This window comes from Squalius cephalus (assembly GCF_949319135.1).
Source record: "Squalius cephalus genome assembly, chromosome: 1".
NCBI lineage: Eukaryota > Metazoa > Chordata > Actinopteri > Cypriniformes > Leuciscidae > Squalius > Squalius cephalus.
This window is the reverse complement of record NC_137122.1, coordinates 59,713,973-59,735,548: the sequence shown is the minus strand read 5'-3', so window position 1 is coordinate 59,735,548 and position 21,576 is coordinate 59,713,973. Positions and strand designations below refer to the sequence as shown.

Below are 21,576 nucleotides of genomic sequence, written 5' to 3'. Positions count from 1 at the left end.
CTTTCAGAAGATGCGTAATGGTTTGGAAAGAGTTAATAATTAAAGTCATAATTTAATCACCTTGGTGTTCTTCTAATGCAGTATGTCCTTTTTTTTTCGGACCACAGAAAGAGACTTAAAATAAAATATCCCGCTCACTCTCATCCACATAATGGGAGTGAATAGTGACCAGAATCAAGCTTAAAGGGGTCATATAATGCCATTTTTGTACAAGTTAATATGATTCTTTAGGGTCTAAATGAAAAGTTTGTAATATACTGCAATTAAAAATTCTCATTAGTATTGTAAGAAAACACTCGTTTTACCTGGTCAAAAACAGCTCTGTTTTCAGCACGCCATTTAAGTGCATGTGTCTTTAAATGATAATGAGCTTTACTCACCCCGCTCCTCTGTTCTGTGGGGCCTTTTGACACAACACACGTGGAGTGTTACCTTGACAACAGTTGAGGGTATATTTTGGATAAAGAATGGCAGCGGGAGTCTCTGAGGACACATCTGTGCAACCGTATCAATCTGTGCAACCGTATCTGGAACCGGAGTCGGACCCAGAACAAGATGACGGCCCCGAAGAAGTTCGACAATTAAGGCTCGAACAGGACGTTTCTGAATGGTTGGTTATCTTTGTGTGTACAAGCAGGGTAGAGTAGTGAGATACGAACGCTATGTGTTTACTAGGGGTGTGAATCTCTAGGCACCTCACGATTCGATTCCGATTCAGAGGGTAACGATTATCGATTATTAACGATTTTTTTTTTTTTTTTTACTTACTTGGGACTTTTAAAGCAAAGTATTTATGATGACCCATAACGAACTTACTTCCATCTTCCTATATTAATTTTATTAATAAAACAAATGGAAGTGATTTGAACATTGCAAAGAACCAACAGGAAAATAAATGTGTGCCTGTACTAGCAGCGTACTTGTAGTAAATTAATACAAACTTCAGCATATTCTGAATCTCTAGCAATTAATAATAGACTTCTAACCAACATCCTCTTGTTATTTCCAATGAGCAATATAATCCTTCAGGCAAAAAAAACATTTTGCTGTAGCAAATTCGCAAACAGTTTTCGTTCAAAAATATAGAATGATGTACCAACAGCTCTCATATAATGCTTGTGGACTTACGCATATTCGGAATAATTAGTAACATAGAAAGCCGCTCTTATACACAACTAAATAATAAAGAGTTATGACTTGAAATGTTTGCTGTATACCACAATCAAAAACAGCTGATACAAAAAAAGTGAATGAACATCTGCAGAGAGCACAGTCAAAATGTAACTTTTTTTGTGACTGGCATTGCACATATTGCAGGGCAGTATAACGTAACTTACGTATAACAGATCGGTTTACAGCATGTTGATGTGAAAACTAAATACTGAAAGCAGCTTTCATACAAAATAATACTAAATAGGTAACAATGAAATTGCCAATACGTTAGCTTTTAACGAAGAGGGTGCCGTTCGAATTTGGCGCTCAGCCATCATGCGTCTCTGTTATGTGCGCGCCACAGACTGCACGCGCACTGCACGTCCGCTTAGAGTTCCGCCTTTTGCGTTCCGTCAATATTACATTATTAGAAAAAAAATAAAAATAATTATATATATATATATATATATATATATATATATATATGAAGACTTCAGATGCAAAAGCCTCTAAGTGCCATCTGAAATTCTCTTCTAAAATTAGTATTTTTATCAAGCTTGTATATTTAATTTCAGTAATTTCACTTTAATGACAATTAATAGGTAATTTCCATTGACATTAAAGTGAAATAAGTGAACATAAATGTACAAGCTTGATAAAAATTATCATTCTAGAAGGAAATTTCAGATGGCACTTAGAGGCTTTTGCATCTGAACTCTTCATATATTTTATCGATATTTGTGAATCGATCCACGTCCGCATCGCGATGCATCTAAGAATCGATTTTTTCTCCCACCCCTAGTGTTTACTGATGTATACGTTAGTTCATTGACAGATTGATGTTACAGCTAATGGTCATGAAAAACTTTTTTTCGGTAAATGTAGGCTTGTCAGTGATGTGTAACGTTATCTATGCAGGTTTAGGTTCAACTGTCAGGCCTGAAGTACTTTTTCAGGGGCAGCTTCTTAGCAAAACCAGCTTTATACTGACCCTCGTTTATGAAGCAGTCTGGTGAGAAATGATTCGTGCAAACATGAAAGCATTGACGTTGATCGTGGGGAATATTCCCTTCAAAAACAAAACTCAGCCACTGCGTCTTCAGCGGTTCAGATTTAGGAACATCAAAATGACTGCTGTGTTCGTTATTACACCCAAGAACAGAACACCACAACCGTTTGACGTCACACGGTCAGACGGCTCGATTTGAGACGGGAAAACATGAGATTAAAAAAAAAAAACACTGGGTGGATTTTTTATCATTTTAAGATGGTTGTGTACAGGCACTGCCAACACACATTTCAGTACAATCAACTTGTAAAAGTGCTTGTACCATTATATGACCACTTTAACTTTAAAAAAAGATGCAAAAGTATCACAGAAAGGTCCCATGTGACGTGTCATATATTCCAAGTGATCTAGGGGTATATGATAGTTTTTAGTGAAAAACAAATCGAAATTGAATTAGTTACTTAATGAAAATCCTGACATTGGCTTCTGGTGTTTTGTGCATGACTGTGCATTCATGAGACACGATTAGCATCGCAGTTCACTCCGCCTTACCCAGAAGTTGGATGTGTGCTTGGTTTCATACCGTCTCGCTCCGTCAGAGCCAGTCATCAACGGCCGGTAACTCAGAGGGTTCCCCTGACCACTGTTGTAAAGTTTTTCTTTCTTCAAAGCAGAGACCAGTGAGACAGTCGGGATCGCATTCAACGGAAGTTATTCTTTATTGAGAACTCCTCTGTACGCGGCTGTAGAAACTTCCAACATGATCTGATCTAACATAACTTTACATGTTATCTTATAGGCATTTTAGGAGGAGGGACTTTTGAAGGTGGAGACAAATTCAAACAAAGCATGTAAATGAGTATACAGGTTAAGGTAACACCCTGCGAGGGTCTGGCCAATCCTAATTTAATTAGCATAAGGCTCCAAGAGCCATTTGGGTCTGAAAGCCATTTGCAGAACAAAAGGTGAGATTCTCAGTGAATCATTCGTGTGCTAATCCCATCAGTCTGAGTGAAACTGGGGCTCGAAGAGCCATTAAAGAAAACAGGAATTACAACTTTGCTGAGATCTTAACCTTAAAAGCTAAAATCAGTATTCTTCACTGTGATGTTATGTAAGGAAGCATATCTGAAATAGATTCTTAAATTTTAACCCTTCACCACTGAAATAAAAGGTGTTGAAATCCCAGGACACATTGGAAAGGGGTAATGCCAGTGGAGGGTTTCTGAAGGGAATTTTGAGCATATTCTGCCCAGGGTAAGAAGCGGCTCTAGTCCGACTGATTCTGCTGACAGTACATTATAAGAAACCTTGTGAGTTCTTGTTTTAGGCATTCGGTATGACCGTTCGATTGTAGGTGATATCCTGATGTGAGGTTTATATTTAAATTAAGCTGGCGGAAGAAGGTTGTCCAGACCCGAGATATGAACTGGAAACCCCCGGTCTGAGACAATATCTTCAGGTAGTTGATAATAGCGAAACACGTAGTGGAAGAGATATTCTGCTGTTTCGAAAGCTGTTTGGAGCTTGGGTAGAGGTATTAATCGACTTGCTTTAGAAAAATGACTGTTAATATAATGGTGTTACCCTGGGAGGCCAGGAATTCAGTGAAAAAAATCAATAGCAATGTGTGACCAAGGTCATCAAGGAATGGGTAGTGGCTGTAGAAGGCCTGAGATGGGTTGTCCACAATTTTTTGCTGTGTGCAATACTGACAGTTACTAATGTATGTGATTTGTGTCTCTGAAGAAAAGGTAGACCAATGATGACTGGATTGTGAGGGGAATGGTTGAGGTAAAAGCATGTTTGCTCTGTGTGTAGAACTCCAACTACACACAAGTAGGGTCCGAGTCAAGTAGGGCCGTAGTAATGATGGTATTCATAGAGAACATTATCTTTACAGTTACTTCTATACATGAAGTGGAATGACCAGGAACAATGGAGGTACTCACTAGTGATGTTACATATGACAGGGAAGCTTCAAAACGCTTATCGAGTACACCGTGCAATTTCTCATGAAGCTCCGTGTCGGAACGCATATTGATTTCAGAGAAACATGTGACCAACGAAAAACGAAGCCTCACTTTTTTTTAGTCAAGTGAATGCTTCACTTTGCATTTCGTAATGTTTGAACCCAGACGGGTTTTTGGAGGTTCAAGTCCATTTAATAACATTATTTTATAAATATAAGCCTATAGCCTATATTACATGATCATATATTCTGCCATATAAAGACTATTAAAACTATAAAATAATTAGAGCACCATTTTCTTGCATCAAACAACTTAATTGGAATTATTACTATTAGTATTATTACATTTAATTTACTGCAACACTTTAATATGTCAATTATATTATCAGAAAAATGAATATTTAGCCGTGTCAGGCTTTTATTTGTGCTTAATGGATAAAACAACGGCGCTGCGCACTCTGGTTTATGGCTGCTATAAATTTGACCTGCCACAGTTTTCGACACTGCTGATGCTTAGACTAGTACATAAATATATACTCTAGATGTCGCCTCGTTCCAATGAACTGTCGTAGCCAAGGCGGCATCTAGTGTATATATCTATGCACCAGTCTTGGTACACGTCACACACCAGGAAGCGCGCGCGCCCTCAGATCACTTGGATGTGGCTGTGTACAAGAGGTAAAAACGATATAAATACTGTTAGTTTTCTCACACAAACTGCTCGTTTCGTGTCTTAGGCCATCAATGTGTACTTACGATAGGGAATTGTTTAATTTGGACGATGGGGAATTGTTTAATTTGGACTCTGTGCATGCTCTTTGAGACAGTGACCACAGACCTGCATTAAATGACAGACAAGAACGGTTTGACCTAAAAATATCAAAATTGAAACTACTGCGGAAAAAAATTGCGGACACCTACATCTTGGATGCTCTTGAGGTAAGCTAAAACATACCAAAATTTAATTTCAAAGTGAACTATCCCTTTAAGGTAACAGAGATTGTTTTGGCTTTATAGCGGTTCTTTAATAAAGTTATTTTCCAGCTAAAGTTAGTTTTGATTGATTCCGTCGCAACGATCATTTGTTATTAAATTAGGGGCCCCCAAGACGACACCATTCTCTCTACACAGACTTTAAACGCGAACCTGTGATAAATGCTGATGGCGTTCACATGCGTATTAAGAATTGGTTCTATAGTTATGTGCGTTTGAATATATGTGCGCAGATTTGTAATTCCCTACAAACCAAGCCTAAACAAAGTACTGGTCTTTCCTTATAAATTTTGACACAGAATTTTATTTTGTCACTTCGGGGTAGGTACGCGAAATGAATTTTCCCAACAACGCTTTATCTGTAGAGAGGGAAAGGGATTCTCCATAGGGAGAGACTAGTTGGCACTTCAGCACTGCGTTGTTATCGGGTCCAGGCGAAGGTCCTTCGTCAGATCTGGATATGGCCTGGATCCGGCAGGCTGCGGGAAAACCTCGGTATAAACAAAGACACTAAAATTAGTGTAGATGCCATTCTTCTTATGATGTAACGAGTACATCAGGATTTATGGGAAGTGTTTCCGGTTCCGACTGACCTAATCTATGCAGCCTAACATTGAATTATAGAAGTCTATAATGTATTATGTGAATGTTAGGTCAAAGAGATGTGTCTTTAATCTAGCTTTGAACTGACAGAGTGTGTCTGCTTCCTGGACAATGTTAGGAAGACTGTTCCAAAGTTTTGGTGCTAAATAGGAGAAGGATCTACCGCCAGCAGTCGATTTTGATATTCTAGGTATTATTAACTGGCCGGAATTTTGAGATCGCAATAGACGTGAAGGACTATAATGCGTTAAGAGCTCGCTCAAGTACTGCAGAGCTAAACCATTTAGTGCTTTGTAAGTAATCAGCAATATTTTAAAATTTATGCGATGTTTAATAGGCAGCCATGCAGTGTTGACAGAACCGGGCTAATATGGTCATACTTCCTGGTTCTGGTAAGAACTCGAGCTGCTGCGTTTTGGACCAGCTGTAATTTGTTTATTAAGCGTGCAGGGCAACCACCCAGTAGAGCATTACAATAATCTAGCCTTGAGGTCATGAACGCATGAACTAATTGTTCCGCATTTGTCAATGAGAGCATATGGCGTAATTTAGATATATTTTTAAGATGGAAAAATGTGGTTTTACAGATACTATGCGTGACTTTCAAATGAAAGATTGGTATCAAAGAGCACACCCAGGTTCCTAACCGACGACGAAGACTTGACAGAGCAGCCATCAAGTGTTAGACAGTATTCTAGGTTATTACGTGAGGAAGTATTTTGTTCAATAATTAGAATCTCTGTTTTTTCAGAATTTAGATGTAGGAAATTACGAGTCATCCAATTTTTTATATCAGCTATGCATTCCGTTAATTATGTGAATTGGGAAGTTTCGTTAGGTGATAATTGATTCACTGACATGAACACTTACTGTTGTTGTAGATTATCTGGCTGTATGGTGACAGAAGAAGGTTGTGCTGCTCTGGCTTCAGCTCTGAGTTCAAACCCTTCACACCTGAGAGAGCTGGATCTGAGCTACAATCACCCAGGAGAATCAGGACTGAAGCTGCTCTCTGATACAATGAAGTATCCAGACTGCACACTGGACAAACTCAAGTAAGTGGATCAGTAAGAATCATCCTTGCTGGTGTGTATGTGAGAGAGACTGAGAGTTTTTAATAGTTTTTGAACACTGAAGGGGTCCCAGGGTGTTAAAAAGTGACACCAAGCAGTCCTGACAAAGCATCCAGACAAGTTGTTAGTGAGAATGTGTTGAGAAAATAATGTATAGACTCTGATAATATAGAAGCTGTAGAATCTTCACAAAGACGTAGTACTGGAACTTCCTCCATTTCCCAACATACTCTTTAAGAGACCTCCATCTTACACTGATCACCCAAACAGATAACCTTCTCGAACATGTCTGTGAACCCATTTATGACACGGTGAGTGTGTGAGAGAGGTTATTTTATATATATGTTTAAAACTTTAACTTTATTTCTCTTCAGAATAAAGGTTTAGAGGCCCATCTATCACTGTTTTGCATGTTTGTATAGTTAGTTTCTGGAGTAAATATATAATCTGTGTGTTTACATAACTGTTGGCAGGTGCTGGTGTTTTGCGTGCGTTCGGTCAGCGTACACTAACGTCACGAGTAGTTCCTATAGTGCTGGTTTAGACCCTACTCTGAAGTAGGACCTAAATTAGTTCCTCCAAATGGAGTTCCTAGAACTAAAATCGTTCCTAGTCGGCATGTTCGCACCGCAGGAATATCCGGGTACTTCAGCCAATAGTTCTAGGAACTGTGAAAGTTGCTATAATCTCTCACTTTTACTGCCTGATATTTTACTGAAGGGAAAAGCATACGAAGATTCCTCACTACATCAGTTTGTTTGTTTTATAGCCTAGGCTTATCTATTTGAATTTATTTTATTTTATTTTATTTTTATTTTTTTCATTTTTTTGCAAATTGTTGTTATTGTAGATCATTATTATTAGGCTACTTGTGATCGATATTCTGATAAAGGTCTATGTAGAAATTACAGTTGTGTCAACCAAGTAATTAATGTCCTATAGCTCCCATCTTTCGCATTAGATGTTTGTGTGAAAAACTGGCAAACAACTAAGTATAAAATATTGCCGTGTCCTCTCTTTTATTTTAATATTTTTGATTAATCATTAAAATGCTGTCAATTTCACACTCTAAATTCAGTATATGAGTCCATTTGTGTTGGATTTGCCGTACCATTGTTGATTTTTTAACGGCCACTGGTAGAGTCACAGATTGGTAAAACCCCATGCACTAATTTCTATTAATTTTAATTATTAAAATAAAATGTTGTTCTTTGCCTGAACAAGTTTTTTGTTTGTTTTGCAGTTCTCACTGATGCAAATTCAAAGACCTCATCCTTAAATGTTGATATTCTGTAATATTCTGTAAATAAAATGAAATAAAATAGCCTATAAAACAAACAAATCGATGTAGTGAAGACACTTCGTCTGCTTTTCGCTCCAGCGTGTCAATCGGAGTATCAGGCAGTAAAACAGTGGGAGATCCTGAGGCTGGCGCGATGCTTAGGAGCCAACAAGCACGCTCAAACCGCTGCACCACATGGCAGTCAGATAAGACACTATGCAAATATGAAAGATTTGTCGTAATTTTTACCATTACACATTTTTGAGTTGCAATCTTCTGGGCAAGACTGAATACAATGACTGACAATACAATTACAAAACAGGCTTTAAAGGGGTCATATAATGGTACATGCACTTTTACAAGTTGATTGTACTGAAATGTGTGTTGGCAGTGCCTGTGCACAACCATCACAAAATGATAAAAATCCATCCAGTGTTTTTTTTTTTTAATCTCCATATATGTTCTACACTCTCTGAAATCAAGCCGTTCGATTTTGTGATGTCACAAAATCGACGCCCCTCTCACGATTGTGATTGACAGCAGCGTTTCAACACAGAACCGCCCTCGCTCGTGAGCGAGCTGTCTGTCATCATAGTGCATTGATATGCTGGAGAAGAATGGCGTCTAAGCGATTGTGGCGTTCTGTTCTTGGGTGTAATAAGGAACACAGCAGTCATTTTGATGTTTTGATGGAATATTCCCAAAGCATTGATGCGGGGATTCCCTCGCGGGGATTCCCCACGATCAACGTCCATGCTTTCATGTTTGCGCGAATCATTTCACACCAGACAGCTTTACAAATGAGGGTCAGTAAAGCTGGTTTTGCTAAGAAGCTGTTCCTGAAAATAGGATTTTGTTAACACCAACTATTCGTGTTCCTGCTGCACTTGACAAAATAATGGCAACATTTTCCTATTTACATGTTGTGATTTGTATAGTCACAGTGTGTACAAATAACAAGGTCATATGACACAGCCATTTTTTAAACGTTTAAATACTGGGAACTATTTTCTCAGAGTGTCTCATATGTCCTTTTAATTTGTACACACTGTGACTATACAAATGAAAATGGCGTTATTTTGTCACTTATTGGGATTAGTATGCTAGCTGTAGCCATTTACATCCAGTCTTTGTGCTAAGCTAGGCTAGCGGTGGGTGCGTCAAACAGACTTACAGCACGCACGGAGATGAAAAAGGTATGTATGGACTTATCTAACTCTGGGGGATATGGTGAATAAGCTAAAGTCCCAAAAAGTCGAAGTGTTCCTTTAAAGACGCATGCACTTAAACGGCGTGCTGAAAACAGAGCTGTTTTTGACCAGGTAAAATGAGTGTTTTCTTACAATACTAATGAGAATTTTTAATTAAAGTATATTACAAACTTTTAATTTATACCCTAAAGAATAATATTAGCTTGTACAAAAATGGCATTATATGACCCCTTTAAAAGTTGTATTTAGAAATGAACAAATGGAACAACACATCATTTTGTTACAGCATAAAAAAAAAAAGAAATAACTAGGCAAGGACCATTAAGAGGGGAAATCTGCAGAGGAGACGAGAGGAGATAGGCATTTTAGAGCCGGAGTGTGAAGATGAATGGTTCCAGGTTCATACACAGAACAGTGAGAAAAAAAACAAAGTACGAGACAAAAGCCGCTTTCCGACCAAGTAGTTCTAGGAACTTAGTTCTAGGAACTGTCCACTTCTAAACAGTTCTAAGAACTACTCTCCCCCAAACTCGGTTTTGCTGTTTGCGTTCGCACTGGCCAAGTGGCCATAGGAACTGGTAGGAGGGGTAAGGGAGTGACGCAAACACGGTGACTTTTATTTTGACGGCGCAACAGACCTTTATTTTGGCGGCGCTGAGAACGCCAGAGCAAACAATGGTCGCATTCTCTGTGTTTATTAGTTAGCGATCTGTCTAACAGTACTGTTTAACATGTTATTAGATAGAACTGTTATAGAAAGTAGACATTATATGAAAAAAGGTTATTAGCATACTTAATCATGTTTGGCTTGGTCCCCTCAAAGTTGCGTTGGATTTTCTCTTCAGCATTTAAGGTTTAGAGACCCATCTATCACTGTTTTCCATGTTTGTATAGTTAGTTTATGGAGTAAATATATAGGCTATAATCTGTGTGTTTACATTCTAGCTGTTTTAAAAATGGCAGGTGCTGGTGTTCCGCGTGCGTTCGGTCAATCAGTGAACACTAACGTCACGGATAGTTCCTATAGTGCTGGTTTAGACCCTACTCTGAAGTAGGACCTAAATTAGTTCCTACAAATGGAGTTCCTAGAACTAAAATCGTTCCTAGTTCCTGCGGTGCGAACACGCCGACATCCGGGTACTATAGCCAATAGTTCTAGGAACTGTGAAAAGGTTCCTCCGGTCGGAAAGCGGCTATTGTGATTCATTCACACAAGGAAAACCACAAAGAAAACACCAGAGGTTGTTTGATCACACAACACAGACTTAAAGCAGACCTTCCTCTTTTTAAAGACCTCTGAGCAACAGGGCTGAAACCTCTTAAAGCCCACAGAGATTCAGATTTGAATGAAGGCCTGGTACTAGAGCACTAATGTAGTGTGGAATGAACACACACCAGTGGGGATTTCTTTAAGACTGCAAGGGAAGCTTACCCTGGTAATCCAGAGTTCTCGCGAGAGCACAAGTTGAATTTGCTCAGTGAGTTACTCTGGCGTCGAGCAATGGAGCTCATTAAATATGCCCCTCGATCTGAGCTGCACCAATCACATCGGGTTATCTGATATGGGCGGGCCAGAGGCGAGCTAAACATATGACGACAGCGCTGTGACGTCGAAGTCATTAGTAAACATAGCAGTTGTTTGAAATGGCTTTGGCCGCTACAATGAACGAGTTAGACTTGGCTTTTTCCCTAAAAGAGGAACAGAAGACGGCGCTAGAATCGTTCCTTTGCAAGAAGGACGTTTTTGCTGTTTTGCCGACCGGATACGGTAAGAATTCTAATCTACCAGGTAGCTCCGCTGGTAGCATATGGGCTTTATTGTTGTGATTGGTCGTAGTGTTATCCAATTGCGTGCAGTGAGATTTTCAAATGCATGCTTGGTGCCGCCCCTCGAGCTGGCCGATTTTCATTGACCGACACCAGACCATTAAAGGGGGGGTGAAATGCTCATTTTCACTCAATCTCCTGTTAATCTTGAGTACCTATAGAGTAGTATTGCATCCTTCATATCTCCAAAACGTCTTTAGTTTTATTATATTTATAAGTTAAAGATTGGCTGTACCGAGTCTTTCCGGAAAAAACCGAGCGGCTGGGGGCGGGCCGTGTGGGCGGTGTGCTATAGCTGTGCTAACTGATCTAACAACAACACAGAGAGACATTTGAAGTAGTTTACTCACCGTGACTGCTCGATCCTTAAGCATTAGACGATCTGCAAATAAGTCGATCTGGGCTTTGTTTATAAAACAATCATCGTCGAAATGCAGGGAACAAAGAGTCGTGCACAACCTCCGTTGATGCTTCGAAAAAACAAACTCCATCCACTATTCCCTTAACGCTGGGTTCTTTGGGAATCTGTGCAGGGTTGTCTTGCCCTGCCAACCAAAAACCCACTTCTTTGGTGACATTGACTACCCTAAAGCCGAGCAGAGCGCTTTGAGGTAACGTACTGCTTTCGCTCTCTTCTCTCTCTGGTCTGCGAGTGCGCGCGCGGCCGCGGAGAAGTGCCCTTAGGACCCATATAAGGAAATTCCGCTCTATCTTACGTAAGACAGAGCCATACTCGAAAAAAACTTTCCGAAACTTGTGACAAACCGGAAGGAGTATTTTTGGAACAAAAATACTCCTTCAAACGTACAACTTAACTTTTGAAACTTTGTCCATGTTTAGCATGGGAATCCAACTCTTTAACAGTGTAAAAAACTCAGTATGCATGAAACAGCAATTCACCCCCCCTTTAATCTTTTAGATTTAGGTCTGGATTTCCAGGCCAAGGGAAGCTCGGCTTCCCCTATAATGTACTATTGTGTTAACATTTTATTAACTAAAAATGTGTTAGAAAACGTTCATTTCAAAGACGAGTTCGTTCAGAATCAGTTACATATAGCAGCTCGGCTGACTCGATTCTCATACATTCCCATAGCGTCACAGTGCATTTCCGTGTTGAAGCCCAGTGTCCAGTTTTTTTTTTTTTATGTAATATTTCATATGCATGCTAATGGTGTAGCTGTAGTGTGCGTATAGGGCTGATCGGCACTCGTATGAATAACAAAATGATTCGAATGTAATGAAAAACTGATACTAAATCAACATAAACTCAACTTTGACAAAAAGTAACTAATTATGTCTGAATAAAAACCTAGCAACCAGGGAATATACAGCATCTTGATATGTTTATATATAGGGCTATACCAGAGAATGTCTAATAAGGGGAGAACTTCCACTCTCAGTAAACTTCCGGCTTCTGAACTGCTTGCAGTTCCACTCTGGTTCCATATGAGGGCGCTCACAGGACGAGTGCAGAATGAATGGAGGTCTATGGCGCTATACCAATCAAAATCCACTTTTCTCAGGATATAATTTTTTGTCTAGTAATTTGAATATTGTATTCGAAAGGAGATGCAAAGAAATTACACATTGCTGGGTGTTAGATTTTTTTAGAGTCACTTATTTGCTTTAAAAAGTCTTTTAAAGTGTCAATGACGTCATACACATCGTACGACCAGAGATACTGCTTTACGGCAATCCTTCAGTCACTTTGGTGCTTTTCGCGCTCTGTACTTTCTTTTCTCTCGAGGCATCGACAACATAGCTGACACAGGTAAACACATGTGCTAGAAGAGTTTTTGTTTTGTTTGTTTCTGGTCCCGCTTCGGATGCCACGATGCCATCAAGGGGTTGTTCTGGTCGTAGTCACTCTTTCACTGACCAATCAGCCTTCATTAGCAGAATGCTAGCGTGTTATGGGCAACAACAACTCAACCTGTAAGAAATCGAAAGGACATACAGTAAGTACTCGTTCATTCAACTTTCGACCTATAACCCATGTTGAACTTGCAAAACCTACAATCAAATCTGAGATTTCTCAACGGCAATCGGGTGAAAGAGACAAATTTAGCCGTCTAGCACCATAGACTCCCATTCATTTTGCACTCATGGGCGATCGACCCCAATAAAACTCTGGTGGAACTACAACCAAAATTGGGGGGGGGAGTGTGTGAGAGTGAGTGAGTGTGTGTGAGAGAGAGAGACAAAGAGAGAGTGAGTGTGTGTGAGAGAGAGTGAGTGTGTGTGTGTGTGAGAGAGAGAGACAGAGAGATAGAGAGTGTCATGCTTCACTTTAGCTCTTAAAATTCAACAATTTTTTCACCTCTATAAAGAACCAAACTTGACAAAACTGACATCAAACTGAAGATAAAAACAAAAAGAATCATTATTACTGTCTGTATGCTTTGTAAATTTTAAAAGAGCACTAACTGTTTTTGTCCACTATGCAGCTTAAGACCTTTAGTATTAAAAAATCTTCAATAAAGTTGTTGCATATAGGCCTACTACAGGTGTTGCTGGAGTCTCGATCTTTGAACTTCTTTTCCCTTTTCCACACTTTAAAAAGAGGGAGAAGTTGGACCAGTAACGTCTTTGCTTCCTTCTAAAGTGATTTAAACATTCTTCTATATTGATGTATCAAAAAGTTTAAAAATTCTACAAAAGATTCTAGTTTGAGTTGGTACTTATTTTTTATATATTCCAACTACAAAAACACTACTTCAGCGAACAATCATTAGCCAAATGTGTATATAAAATGTTTAGCTATAAAATATATACATAAATCTAGGCTAATAAAAACTCTAGGTAACACTTTTTACATTTTACAGAGGCATTGTTACACGTTACATGTAGTCAGGGGCGGAGTGGGACCAAAAAATCTACCGGGAAATTTCGTAGACCACCGGCCCTCGGTGGTAAAAAAAACAACAACCTTTTGCTCAAAAATATAGCGGTGAATGAGAGAATATTAAATATATATTTTTTTTTGTTCCCATTTGCTCAAATAGCAAGTTATACTGTATATATATATATATATATATATATATATATATATATATATATATATATATATATATATATATATATATATATATATATATGTGTGTGTGTGTGTGTGTATGTATGTATGTGTATATATATGCATATGTATGCTTGTGTGTATGTGTATGTATATATATGTATATATGTATGTGTATACAGTGCTATGCATACTGTAAGTTTAGACACCCATGCTAAAGTTGACTAAAAAGAGGAATAAAAAATCATCTTTTGGAAATTGAACTTAATGCCTTAATTTAAAAAAAATAGGAAAAATCCAACCTTTAAGGACACCAATTTTCTTTGTGAATGAATAATGTATCGTAAATAAATAAATGTTCTTCCTTAAAATACAGGGTGCATAAGTTTGGACACCCCTATGTTAAATTCCCATAGAGGCAGGCAGATTTTTTTTTTTTTTTTTAGGATACTATGCATCCTGAAATTAAAATAGCCCCACATCATCACATAGCCTTCACCATACCTAGAGATTGGCATGGGGTACTTTCCATAAGATCATCTCTCAATGCAAATCAAACCAGCTATTAGGCTAACTGAAATAAAACCATGCCAATCTTTAGGTATGGTGAAGGCTATGTGATGATGTGGGGCTATTTTAATTCCAAAGGCCAAGGGAACTTTATCAGGATGCATAGTATCCTAAAAAATAAAAATCTGCCTGCCTCTATGGGAATTTAACATAGGGGTGTCCAAACTTATGCACCCTGTATTTTAAGGAAGAACATTTATTTATTTACGATACATTATTCATTCACAAAGAAAATTGGTGTCCTTAAAGGTTGGATTTTTCCTAATTTTTTAAATTAAGGCATTAAGTTCAGTTTCCAAAAGATGATTTTTTATTCCTCTTTTTAGTCAACTTTAGTATGGGTGTCTAAACTTATGCATAGCACTGTATGTGTATACGCATGTATATAAAAAAAAATAATAATACAAAAAACACTAACAATACAAATATGTAAAAGTATGTATGTTTACATAGTGCACATAGATTTTAAATGGGTTCAAGTTGAGTTAAAATTGTTTATTGATCGCATGAAACCACTGACAATCACAGTTTGGAACATCCAAGGCATTAGGCCTAACTCATCAAGTTTTGGATGTAAAATCAAAACTGGATTGGATTTTAAGAAAAGTGTTTTAGGTATAGACATAATAATCTTACAGGAAACGTGGCGCAGAACTGATGAGGTCACTCTTTGTCCCCCAGGGTATCGGGAAATAATCATATCGTCCCAAAAACATGAAAAAGTTACACGTGTGAGAGATTCAGGAGGCATCAAAATCTGGCACAAACTTGAAAGTGATAAGTACATCCAACTAATCAAAAAAGAAGAATCTCATATCTGGCTCAAAATCAATAAACAGCTCAGTCAGACTACAAAAGATATATTCTTATGTGCTCTTTATATTCCTCCCTCTGAATCTCCTTACTATAATGAGTACATCTTTGAGACCCTCCACAGCCAAATCAACCACTTCCAGGACTAATTCTGATGCTCAGGTGAATAAAAACGGGAGGCTTCTACTTGAGCTCTGTCAAAGCCTCGGTCTGTACCTCGTCAACGGCAGGGTGAGAGGGGACTCTATAGGGAGATACACATACAGTTCATTTCATGGTTGCTCAACAGTTGACTACATGATCACAGACTTAGATGTATTCTCTTTCAGAGCATTCACCGTCAAACCACTAACACCCCTATCGGATCACATCCAAATTACTCTGTATCTAAAAAGGAAAGAAAATATTAACATCAACCACAACCCTAAGCTGTACAACATCAATTTTTTTTTACAGATGGTTTCAAAACAGCACTGAAAAATACCTGACCACATTTGACCATCCCCAAGTGTGCTTACTTATGGATAACTTCATAGATTATGATTATCCATCCTCATAATGAAGATGGCGTAAATCTGGCTGTAGAAAACATAAATTACATATTTGATTATCTGGCAACAATATCTAATCTTAAAACCACTAAGAAAAACCATAAGCAAAAACAAAAGAATGAAAAATGGTTTGATTTGGATTGTAAAAGAATAAAGAAAAATTTAAGACAGCTTGCAAATCAAAAACACAGACAACCAGACGACAACCACTACTAAACAACTTTATAGCAAATTAGACATGAATATAAAACAAACACAAATATATGAAAAATTAAACCATATAGAAAACATAATTGGCAAACACCAAAATCCACTAGATTACCCAATCACAGAAGAAGAGCTGATGGATAAAATACAGGCTCTGCCAACAAAAAAGTCAAGAGGACCAGACGGCATCCTTAACGAGATGCTTAAAAATATAAACCCCAAATTTAAATTGGCCATCATGAAACTGTTCAACTTGGTTCTGAGTGTTGGTCATTTCCCTGACACCTGGAATAGAGGATTTATAACTAGAGGTGCACCGATTGATCGGCTGGTGACCGGAATTGGCCGATTTTCATGTGATCAGCCATGACCGGCGAACGGCCGGTTAGTCTGACATATGCCGATTTTATGCCGGTCAAATGCACCCGGGCACCGCATGATTAACATTGCGCAACATCAGCATCACACGTGCAAACGGAACCCAATAGGAAACCTTGTGAATTACGGCCATTTCACACTGCAAGCGTGAGCAGCGCATGAGCAGCATGTATTTTTTTCGGCGTGCATGTTAATCAATGAGTGCATTCACACCGCGAACAGGAGCAGCACGTGAGTAAGCAGGAGCGTCGCATGAGCAGCAGTGAAGCACGGGTTTCGGCGCCGAGTCTAATTTTGCTGCTGCTCACGGTCAATTACAGTGAAAGCACATTTTTGATGGACAAAATAAGTATTATTTCACGCAAAAAGTGCCCAAAATGCACAGAATTTGCATGTTGTCTAGTGTGTTTTAACAAGAAGTGGAGTAGGCTATGTCAGAAAATAGTATTAATAGAAAATCTACCCATTCAAACTTGTTTTTATTATTCAGTTTGGGTAAAAATACTATAAGGTGTTTTATAAAAAAAATTAAAGAAATGAGTAAACTAGTCAGAATGTACAGCATAAGCTTTCTTTTGGTTTAATTTTAATTAACTTTTAATTTCCCACTGCATGAGTAATTTATATAGTTCCATTTTATACCGATTATCTTTTAAAAAAAATGTTCTATGTTCAATGCAAAATGTTCTATTAAAGAAAAGATAGAAAATAAATATTTGTGTGTGCTGTAAAGTGGTTAGAAAAAATGAAATCGGAATCGGTTAAAATCGGTATCGGCAGGTCAAACTCAATGAAAAATCAGAAATCGGAATCGGCCAAGAAAATTGTAATCGGTGCATCTCTACTTATAACGCCCATATTCAAGAGTGGAGACAAATCAGACCCGAACAATTACAGAGGCATCTGTGTGAGCAGCAATCTGGGGAAGATGTTCTGCAGCATCATCAACACAAGACTCGTTCACTTCCTTACAGAGCACAGTGTCCTGAGCAAAAGCCAGATTGGATTCTTACCAAATTTTAGAACATCAGATCATATCTTCACCCTGCATACCCTGATTGATAAATACATCAACCAAAACAAAACATTCGCTTGCTTTGTAGATTTCCAGAAGGCCTTTGATTTGATTTGGCATGAAGGCCTTCTTTCTAAACTTCTAGAATCAGGTATCGGGGGCAAAACATACAGCATTATAATGTACTCAAACATTCAATGTACTCAAACAATCAATGTGCAATTAAAATTGGCAATAAACAAACTGAGTTCTTCACTCAAGGGCAGGGTGTGAGACAGGGCTGCCCACTATCACCGACCCTCTTTAATATTTACATTAATGAATTGGTGAAACTCCTAGAAGAATCAGCAGCTCCTGGCCTCAAACTTCACGACTTCTCTATAAAGATCCTGCTGTATGCAGATGATCTGGTCCTGCTGTCTCCAACAGAAGAGGGTCTACAGCAGAACCTGAACACCCTGCATCAGTTCTGTCAGACCTGGGCCCTGACCATCAACCCAACTAAAACTAAAGTACTAACGTTTCAGAAAAGACCCAGATGTCAGGGAAAGGGACACAATTTCACCCTCGGTATGACCAAAATTGATCGTGTCACAAGCTACACATACCTCGAGCTGAAAATAAGTCCAAATGGAAACCTAAATTTGGCCGTGAATGAACTGATAGAGAAAGCAAGAAGGGCCTTCTATGCCATCAAAAAATCTATCCAAATTGAAATACCTATCAGAATCTGGCTCAAAATATTCCAATCAGTCATAGAACCAATTGCATTGGCAGTGAAGTTTGGGGTCCTCTCCTAAATCACCAATTTGACAAATGGGACAAAAATCCGATTGAAACCCTGCATGCCGAGTTCTGTAAGAGTATCCTAAGAGTACAGAGGAACACGCCGAACAACGCATGCAGGGCACTGACACTCTCATCCACACAATCCAGCCCAACCACATTATGTAAGGGTTAATGCCCGACGAGGTGTCCATTGTCAGGTATTAATGGACGACGGCGCGTCGGACGATTGCCTCCGCCGAAGTCCATTAATACATGAAAATGGACACCTCGAAGGGCATTAACCCGCTTATACCATGGTCACTTGCCAAATAACACATTAGTTTATATTTTAATTAGTTTTACAATCGAAATCTAAAGTTTTTACAAACATTAACTTGGTTTCCCTGGTTACGCTTGACGGTTTATTTATTAGGTGTCCTCTATCACTTTTTAATGGACAGCCTGCAGCCAATCAGAATCGAGTATTCACCCAGACCATGGTATAAATAAAGGTATTCATGCATTTGTTTACTGACTGATTTATTTATTGACTTTATTGATTATTTGTTCATTGCTTATGTAATCGCCAATGCGTTGGCAATACTGTACAAGTCATGCCAATAAAGCTCAGTTGAATTTGAGAGAGAGTGAGGGAAGTGTGTGTGTGTGCGAGAGAGAGAGAGAGAGAGAGAGAGAGAGAGAGAGAGAGAGGCTTAACAATATCTTTATTAGACCATTTGTCCTTTTACCTCAATACAATAATCTTACCAAAATCCAATTTGACAAAGTACCCCCCCCCCCTCCCACTGACCAAATTTCAGAAAACATTACAATGTCACTGACCAATTTATAATATGTATACTCTATCTTGATTCTAGCAGTTATCATCCCTTTTAGTTTAATTAATTTCAGCATTAATTGGACCTATACCTAACATTTTATTTTTTCTAGTTTTCCATATGAACAACTTAGCTGATCCCAACAGAAAATTCAGTAAACATTTTTTCCTCCTTTCTTGAAAATTATAAATTGGACCACTTATAAAATTCTGATAAGAAAAATTCTACCCAAACTTTATAAAAACTTGTGTTAAAAAAATTAAACATTCCCTCCAACCTAAACCAATCAATAAATAAATGATTAACCGTTTCTTCTAAGCCACAAAATAAACACCCTGTCCCCACGTTTAATAGCCCCGACCATCAATCTCCACTGCAAGTCTGCAGTATGCTTTTCAACAGGCAACTTAAATAGAGACCTCCAACAAGCCTTAAAATTGGTCCCAAACACTTCTGACCACCTCCAAGTCTTCACTCCTCTTAGCACAGTCTGATGAGTAACTTTTACACACATTACATAGAGTTCTTTCTTCTTAATATCTTGAAAACTCCCCAACTCGGGGTACTCAAATGATAAAATCGAATGTCCAGTTTCCTCCATCTCCTCTTGCACAGCAGCAGATACTTTGATGGGTGGAAATGTATAGTGCCCATTCTAGTCCTGTGACAGTGCCTCTCTGCAGGCACCAGGTAGAGCTGCCCACACCTCCTCTATTATTCGTCTCAGAAGTCGAAGAGATCTCAACCCCGTAACAGTCTGCAAAGACTCAGCTGTTTTCCAGTCATCACCACTTCTCAGATACCCCAACTTGACATACCCAGCCTTCACAAAACAGCTTTCCACAGATTTAGAGGACAACATCTTTGTTCTTATTAATGGATTATGGAACAGCGGTTCTCCCATTATCCAGTCCTCAGGTTGTAAAATATCTCTGTGTATAATAAAAGTATTTCTCCAAGCTGTTATCATTGACTTATAAAAAGGTGTCAGCTCTTTCAAATCCAATTCATCACTTTGCAGTAAAAAAAAGCTGTTTATCATACAATAATCCAGATGTTTTCCGCAGAAGAGCACAAGCAACATTAAAGGGATACTCCACTTTTTTTGGAAATAGGCTCATTTTACAACTCCCCCAGAGTTAAACAGTTGAGTTTTACCTTTTTCGAATCCATTCAGCCGATCTCCGGGTCTGGTGGTACCACTTTTAGCATAGCTTAGCATAGATCATTGAATCGGACAAGACCATTAGCATCTCTCTCAAAAAAATGACCATAGAGTTTCGATATTTTTCCTATTTAAAACTTGACTCTTCTGTAGTTACATCGTGTACTAAGACCGACGGAAAATGAAAATATGTGATTTTCTAGGCTGATATGGCTAGGAACTATACACTCATTCCTGCGTAGTAATCAAGAAACTTTGCTGCAGTACCATGAGTCCAGCAGGCGTAATGATATGACGCAGCGCCTGAAAATAGTCCCCAGCTCAGTATAACTTCCAACGTGACCGGGACTAAGTTTGTCTAACCTATTAGACCTATTTTCAGGTGCTGCGTCATATCATCATTACGCCTGCTGGACTGGTCGCCAATTGGTCAACAAGCCTAGGTCTCCATTTTTTGGCAGGAGTGATAACACAGCTCTTTGACAGCTGTTTGATAGCTCTTTTAAAATATTCATAAAATACATTATACAAATCTTCTCCTAAAACACCCCAAAAGGTTTTATAAAACTCCGCTGGTAAACCATCAATCCCTGCGACTTTCCTGTAGAGAGCTGTTTGACCGCCTTTGAAAGTTCATCAAAAGAAATCATTATGTCCAATGAATTTTTATCCTCAGGCCTTAATTTAGGAAGATCTCTTAAGAACTGGTCCATAGATCCAACATCACAGCCCATATTAACAAACAGTTCTTTATAAAATTCAATGCCCATTGTTCTCATTTCTGTTGGATCTGAAGTAATAGTTCCATTTTTTCTTGAAGCATACATTTCTTTTGTGCTTCCTTCCGTTCAAGTCCAAAACAATAAGCAGTTGGAGCATCCATTTCTGTAATTAAAGATATTTTCCATTTCATTAATCTCAATTTCCAAAATGTTCACATTTCTCTTCACTGTAGCAGTAGCATTATAAGAAAATTGTTGACAAAAAAACTTTAATCCGTGCTTTTCCCACCTCCCACCATTGAGTCAGATTTTCAAAATTATTTTTCCTCTGTCTCCAAATTTCCCAAAAACTACAGAATTTCTCCAAAAAAATCGGTATTCTGTAATAATTTTACATTAATAAAATTAAT

The 21,576-nt window shown here is 38.4% G+C and overlaps 1 protein-coding gene across 1 annotated transcript in view; it reads left to right on the top strand.

The window, feature by feature from the left end:
* The window catches only part of LOC307167043 (NACHT, LRR and PYD domains-containing protein 3-like), an 87,795-nt gene that overhangs the window by 57,804 nt on the left and 8,415 nt on the right, over window positions 1-21,576 (top strand). Inside the window, exon 6 of the mRNA XM_079885927.1 lies at window positions 6,611-6,784. Coding sequence (XP_079742053.1) covers window positions 6,611-6,784 — 174 coding nt within the window. The remainder of the gene's footprint in view (window positions 1-6,610; window positions 6,785-21,576) is intronic.